We start from the raw sequence: 7,755 nt of genomic DNA on the forward strand, positions 1-7,755 counted from the left end.
TTAATTACATGATAATAAAAATAGATGTTTATAAAATTAAGCATAAACTAAATACCAGGATATTTATTTGAGAATGCAATAATTTTATACAACACAAATTAAAATAATTTAAAATTCAAAACAATTTATGATGATAATTTAAAAATCAAGCAAATATTATAATATTAAATTGGAAAAAAAAATCTATGTCCTTTACTGTAGATATTAGAGTTCACACGCAAATTCTTTTAGATGCACTGCATAACATGGTTAAGCTATATATCCCTTTCTGACATGAAGCGATAAAAACACGAAAATGTCCTCAAATTCATATCAGAAGCCAAATAATAATAATAATAAAAAAAAACAACAAATACAATGTGTTTGCGAAATATATTTTCTAAGAATTAAAGTAATCAACGTAAATTTGTGCAGAAGAAAAGTGAAGGGATAGTGCAATCTATACAAATAAATAGAATTTACAACAATTTCATACAAATTAATAGAAGATCAAACCACATATCAATAAATAGAAAATAGTATGGATAATCTGCTGGATCTTTCTTATTTTTGATAATTTGGATCCCACACGTTAACATTTAACAGCAGGAGGAACCTTCAAACGCTGTTTCAGAATCCTTCTTTGCCTCTGAATACAAACAACATGTGGCCACTTGACAAATTTAGTCAAATGCTTCTTGGGTGGAAGCGTATCATCAATTCCAAACTGATCTGTATTAAAGAATTATTTTAATTTAATAATTAAAATTATTAAAAAAGATTTCAAGATATAATTTATATTATTTTTTAATATATTCTTTTAAATAAAAATTCTTTAAATTTAAAATCTGCACAAATATACTTTATTTTATATTTATTTTTTATTAAATAAATAAGAATGATAAGATTTGAACTCGTAACCGTTTAACTATCAAGACTCTAATATTATATTGAAGAATTATCTCAATTTAATAAATTAAACTGTTAAATAAAATTTTAAAATATAATTTATATTATTCTTTAACACTTTCATTATTTTTAAAACCAGGATTGACTATTTTTTCTATAATTAATCAGCATCAATGCACCAAATCTTTAGTTGCAAGGGTACAGCACCTAAGGCCCCAAAATTGACAGGGGGCAGAATTATGATTCATCAAATCTGAGTTCTAAGAACCGGGCATACTCTATGAAAACTTGTATTATTAACTTTTGTAGCAATTTCATATATGCAATTGCATAAGATTAAAGGGATAGTTGAAACAAACATTACCCATATCTAGCTAGCTACAAAATTCAGAAAGGAAATAACAGGGACTTCTGTAGAAGAATATAGACCCGTTACACACTCAACTATAAGAGGGTTAGTCAATGAACTACTTAGATAAATATTACAGACAACACTTTCAATAATTGAAAGACTACACACACATATGTAGCACGATAATAAAAAATTTAAAATTTGTATGGCAGATTTTAAGTCAGGATATATATTTTTTATAAAATTTTAAAATAATCGAAGTTTTACTCGCTTATCTAAACCTATAAATTATATTTTTTATAAAATGTGGTTTCCTCGAATAAATTTTTTTTTTATTAAATATCTATCTTAATTAATATTGTGAGAAAGTAATTAATTATGTAAATGTTTGGATTATTGATTATATTATAATGGACCTATAAAAATATTTAAGATTGTGGTGATAATTATAAAAAAAACCATTAACACACTTCAAAACACCAGCGAAGTTGCGAGTAACTGCTTCTGATATCACGACGTTCTGGCTTAATTCTTGTCAACAACGTTATGTCGTTTATATGTTACCAAACGACTTGTCATTATGGCGTGGACAGACAGACAGACAGACTCTCCTCCTCCTCATCTCTCTCCCCTAAAACCCGCAAAAACCCAACTCGCAAATTTTCAAAATCTTTCATTCTCTAACCAAATTCAAGCTCCGCAAAATTTACAAACCTCAAAGTCAAAATACCCACAAACCAAACCATCCTTTTCAACTCCATGCCCAAATGCCCACCTTTCATCATCAACTCCATCTTCAAGGCCCTCAACAACTACTTGTATCCAATCCCAAGTAAGTTCCTTTCTCTTTCTATGAACTCTAACTTTTCAGCCCTTGCAATTCCATCAACCAAAACTATTGAAACTGAACCCCAAAACCACCCTCAACACCGTAACGCCTCTGACCGAGAAAATGGCATTGAACATGACCCCCCGATATCTGATAAGATATTCAAGTCTGGCCCCAAAATGGGTTCGTACAAGTTGGGTGATTCGACTTTTTATTCAGTCATTAACAACTACGCAAATTTGGGTGATTTTAAGTCATTGGAGAAGGTTTTGGATCGAATGAGGTGCGAAAAGAGAGTGGTTGTAGAGAAATGTTTTGTTGTTATCTTTAAGGCTTTTGGGAAAGCTCATTTACCTGAAAAAGCTGTCGACTTGTTTGATAGAATGGCTTATGAATTTGAGTGTAAAAGAACTGTAAAGTCGTTTAATTCGGTTCTTAATGTGATTATACAAGAGGGTTTGTTTTATCGTGCTTTAGAGTTTTATAATCATGTTATTGGTGCCAAAGGTGTGAATATATCCCCTAATGTGCTTACTTTTAATTTGGTTATTAAGGCTATGTGTAAGGTGGGATTGGTTGATGATGCGGTCCAAATGTTTAGAGACATGCCGGTTAGTAAATGTCAGCCTGATGTGTACACTTATTGTACTTTGATGGATGGACTTTGCAAGGCGGATAGGATTGATGAGGCAGTTTCGCTGTTGGATGAGATGCAAATTGATGGTTGTTTTCCAAGCCCTGTTACCTTCAATGTGTTAATCAATGGCTTGTGTAAGAAGGGGGATTTAGCACGGGTTGCGAAGCTTGTAGACAATATGTTTCTTAAAGGATGTGTTCCTAATGAAGTAACTTATAACACACTTATTCATGGTTTGTGTCTGAAAGGGAAGCTGGAAAAGGCAATTAGTCTTTTGGATCGGATGGTATCGAGTAAATGTGTGCCTAATGTGGTCACACATGGGACAATCATTAATGGACTTGTTAAGCAGGGAAGAGCTCTTGATGGGGCTCGTGTATTAGCTTTGATGGAGGAAAGGGGGTATCATGTAAATGAGTATGTTTACTCAGCGCTGATTAGTGGGTTGTTCAAGGAGGGGAAATCTCAAGAGGCGATGCAATTGTTCAAAGAGATGACAGTCAAAGAATGTGAGCTCAACACTATTGTATATAGTGCTGTTATTGATGGTTTATGCCGAGATGGAAAGCCAGATGAAGCACTGGAAATTCTTTCTGAGATGACTAATAACATATGCAAACCTAATGCTTACACTTATAGCTCGCTGATGAAGGGATTCTTTGAGGCAGGTAATGGCCATAAAGCCATTGAAGTGTGGAAAGACATGGCAAAGCATAATTTAACTCAGAACGAGGTTTGTTACAGTGTACTCATTCATGGGTTATGCAAGGATGGGAAAGTCAAGGAAGCTATGATGGTGTGGGCACAGATGCTGGGCAAAGGATGTAAGCCTGATGTTGTGGCTTACGGTTCAATGATTAATGGCCTTTCCAATGCTGGCTTAGTAGAAGATGCTTTGCAACTTTATAACGAGATGCTTTGTCAGGAACCTGATTCTCAACCAGATGTGGTCACATATAACATACTTTTGAATGCTTTGTGCAAGCAGAGTAGCATCTCCCGTGCTATTGATCTTTTAAATAGCATGTTGGATCGGGGATGTGATCCTGACTTGGTTACATGCATCATATTCTTGAGAACATTGAGAGAGAAGCTGGACCCACCTCAAGATGGGAGGGAGTTTCTAGATGGGCTTGTGGTTCGTCTTCTAAAGCGGCAGAGAGTTTTAGGTGCTTCAAAAATTGTAGAAGTGATGCTGCAAAAGCTTCTGCCACCTAAACCCTCTACTTGGGAAAGAGTTGTTGAAGATCTTTGTAAACATAAGAAGGTTCAGGCAGCCATTCAGAAGTGTTGGAGCATCCTATATTGCTGATGTATTGGGTATGCCTATATTTAGCATATTACTGCTATTACTTCAACATGAATTGGATATGATTTTTTTGAAGATCAACCCTTAGTTCTTCTAGTTTCTGATTGTAGTTTTACAATATATGCATCTGCATGTGTGTGTGAGTATGCGGAACACATGATCATTCATGTGCATTTGTATGCCCCAGCTAACCTATTTTCTTGTAAACAGGGTTCTTCGTGACATTGTTGTGAAGCTTATATGATCATATGTCACGTAAGCCTCTAGCTTATAGAGCATAGACTTATGTCACAATTAATATGGATTGTGTGACCAGGGAAGATGTGGTGAACGACGAATCTTGAAACAAACTGTTGGAGAAGTCCAGTACATTGTGTTTGAGGTACTAACTATCCATCCCTTCAATATGCTTTTATTCGCGTCTTTTTATTTTTCCCCCTTTTCTAGCATGTGCTTTTGGTTCTTGTCTCTACTCAAAATGTACAAGTTGGTCCATTGAGATGGAAAATGCATCCTTCAGAGAAAAGTAAAGATAATAGAGCTTGCCAATTCTTTTGAATTTCAGCTAGGGAACACCGCTGGAAGTTCCAAAAAACAGTACCTCGAATAGAGGCCAAAACACATCTTATCCTATTTTTGTTTCCCTCCAAAGAGAAAAAATCCATAAAAATTCCAGAGCAGCACTCCAACCACATCTGCTAAAGAACTTCAAACAGAACATATCTCTGCAAGGGCTTATGGTCGTTCTACTTTTCAAAACCTGGAAAAGACATTACCAATAGATCCTATACTTGATTAGAGATCACCAACAACTCCAAATAACTGAGGAAAGATGTGCTACGTATCCCAAGCATCTGGATAGTGCAAAAAGAATTGCTCTGCGCCTGTCCATTATCATTGCACATCACACATGTATTAGGAGAAATCTTGTTATATAGCCTCCTTCATGCAGATGTTGTTGGTATTAGTTCCATGGTCTGCATCGCCCAAATGAAGGCCAAGATTCCGATAATTATTTTTTTTCAGACACAAGTGGCCAAAGAAAAACAATGGCAGGCCGAGCACAAGTGATGTAAAAAAAAAAAAAATTACCAGAATATCATCAGTTCAAACTCATTTCCAAAGTCTTGAAAAAAAGAGAGGAATATTAGTTGAGGAGTGGAAGTAACAAAATGAAATCCTATAACATGAGTTGAGGAGTAGAAGCAACGAATCAAATCCTATATTTTCCTGCCATTTGGGTTTTCAGAAACATGGCAGCCCCCATATTACCTTTGCTATGCTGTAGAGAAAGAGCGACAACGATGAAATTAGAGCGGTCATAAAGACGGGGAAACACAAGGGAGAAAGAATACACCTTATTAATAGTTCGCTCTATAGATAATTGCTGTGAGGTTGCCTGTGAATGAACTTAAAAGGATTCCTGTATGGCTATTTAACCCAAAAGGTTTAAATGTAAACCTTTCAAGAGGAGGAGTGAAGGACCAAGGGGAATATGTTTTTTGTGCTTTTCCTCCAATTTTTTAAATCTAATATTAATTTATTATTTTTTCTTTTATGAACCACAAGTTTAGTATTATTTAATTATTTAATTTAATTTAAAATTTGATTTGATTTATATTGGGGCCTCATTTTTATTCTAATTTTTTTAACTACTACCAAACATTCTTAACATTTCATTTCTTAACATGTTTTACAACTTCTTCGCCTTTTAAATCTCACTCGCTTAATATTTCTCCAAATTTTTAACACCATACCAAACACAACCTTAGAGGTCAGAAATCTTTTTTTTTTTCCTGAGAGATATAGTAAACCTTCTAAATGACAAAAGGGTCTCTATTATTTTTGTTTTCTCTGGAACATGAAATGTTCAGCATAATCTTTCATCTGAATGGCTACTATCGCCAGAATCTTACAATGGCATTGATGACGACGAATGAGGGTGGTCCACCCTAAAAGAGAAAAATGCACTTTTCTGCCCATTGTTTCTGTAGCTAATAGAATATAAATATGACAGATTTCATTGCAAAGTTGTGTGTGTGTGTGTGTGTGTGTGTTTCCTTAAAAAAAGCCACCCCTCAGTTTGAATACCATTTGGTGTCTTGACAAGGGACAAATGGCCCAGGAAGCCTGGTTTTAAATCAAAAGCTCTTTGGAAGTGTATGAGACTATTTTAATTTGGAGATGGGTAACATTGGAGATAGGTTGTTGGTGTGAAGTACCGAGGGAACTGGATGAATGTTGGCAGGAATGGTTTCTCCAGAAAGGCATTTTAGACTTTATGGTTTTGAAATTAGAGTTAGGGAGACCCTTCTCCTGCATAAAGAGATCACAGTTCATGGTGGGTTGTTGGGTGGCGCTTTATGCAAGTGCAATGAAGATAGTGTTTTGACTATCCTTTTCTGTTTGCATTTTTTCCATAGGAGGTGCGAGTCTTTTGTGTTCTCAAACTTTTGAGACTGTTTGGGCAATGCCTAGCATGGTGCTAGGGTTGCTGATAAATAGCCGGAACAGAAGATTTAAGGGGGCAAATTAATCTTAAGATTTGGAAATCCAAACTTGTAGTAGAGTGGAACTATGACTTTTGAGGGCCTGAACTTCCTTTTCATAGGATTGAACCTCATTCTTGGGATTTTTTTCTCCAACATTGGAAGCTTTTCCCTGAATATCCATTTCCAGAAGTTCTGGAGCTTTCAGAAGCTATTTTTATTTCTTTCCTTGTTTTGTTCTCATCATTTTGTGGTTTTACTTGCTTTCTTTGGCTCTGTTGTCTATACTTCCGAAAGCTAGTTATTTTCTCTCACTTCTGTTTCTTTTATGCTCATTATAAGAAATATGGTTTTCAATTTTTTCTTGTGCCTTTCAATAAGTGTCTGTGGACAGGCTCGAGGGTAACGTGTGTTCCTTCTCTTCTTTCTTTCCTCTCATTGCTATCTCTCGCCTACACACTTCCCTTGAACGGGGTAGTTTTCTTTGCTTTTTTATTTCTTTCACACCCGTCATGAAAGACATAAATAAATAAATGAGACTTCTCTAGTGTTATCTTTTTACCCTAGTACCCTTATAATAATTGCATGTGGAATATGCCTCAGTGTATCTTTGCTTTCGGTTAGCATTCTCGTGTACAGTTTGGTCGCTTGGAACACTGGATAGAAAAACTTGGAAACAAAATTTTCAATATTTTGTAAGCAGCAAGGAATAATGAAATATAAGACATTACAAGACAAAAGGTACAGGGAGACTTTTAGGAGAATATGTGATTTGCAAATTGCAAGCTGTGGCGCTGCTTCCTCTCTGAAAGTTAACACATTAAAATATTGTTTGTTCTCTTCAATGGGCCCAAGATGTCCTAGTTTTAAACTGCAATTGCAGGGGTGAGACTCCGCAGGTGTTAAATAATGGACATGGCTATCGTTGTTGTGAATCATTTGTAATTCCTAATTAATTTTAGCACTGCATACTTTTTCAGTAAATAATGGTTGCTGTTATCTTTGTCATGAATCATTTGGAATTCTATATGACACATAGTAATGCATTTTTTTAATAGTTTCACCAAATATAAACAATAACAACACTTCTAGTATCTAAATGTCTTATGAACAATACATTACAACTATCAAAAGAGTGAAAAGTGTGAAACCATGAACTGATTATATTATTATTTAGTAACTAGACTGTTATCGGGCTGTTATTTTTCCATTATTTTCACAATTATAGTGTAGTTAACAGCAAGTCATGAT

General features: G+C 34.9%; 1 protein-coding gene across 3 annotated transcripts in view; it reads left to right on the top strand.

Annotated features, from left to right (window-relative positions):
• Positions 1 to 1,831: 1,831 nt before the first annotated feature.
• EMB1025 (Pentatricopeptide repeat (PPR) superfamily protein) overlaps positions 1,832 to 7,755 on the top strand; it is a 6,739-nt gene continuing 815 nt past the window's right edge. Inside the window, exons 1-3 of one of the 3 annotated variants that reach the window (XR_841996.1) lie at positions 1,832 to 4,026; positions 4,226 to 4,397; positions 4,581 to 5,109. Coding sequence is in view for 1 of the 3 variants with exons in the window: in XM_011024019.1 (XP_011022321.1) it covers positions 2,000 to 4,018 (2,019 nt within the window). In the remaining 2 variants the exon portion in view is untranslated. Of the gene's footprint in view, positions 4,027 to 4,225; positions 4,398 to 4,580; positions 5,110 to 7,755 lie in introns of those variants that run through there. The other 2 variants (XR_841994.1, XM_011024019.1) reach the window with 2 other exon arrangements.

This window comes from Populus euphratica, unplaced genomic scaffold (genome assembly GCF_000495115.2).
Source record: "Populus euphratica unplaced genomic scaffold, PopEup_1.0 scaffold4.1, whole genome shotgun sequence".
Taxonomy (NCBI): Eukaryota; Viridiplantae; Streptophyta; class Magnoliopsida; order Malpighiales; family Salicaceae; genus Populus; species Populus euphratica.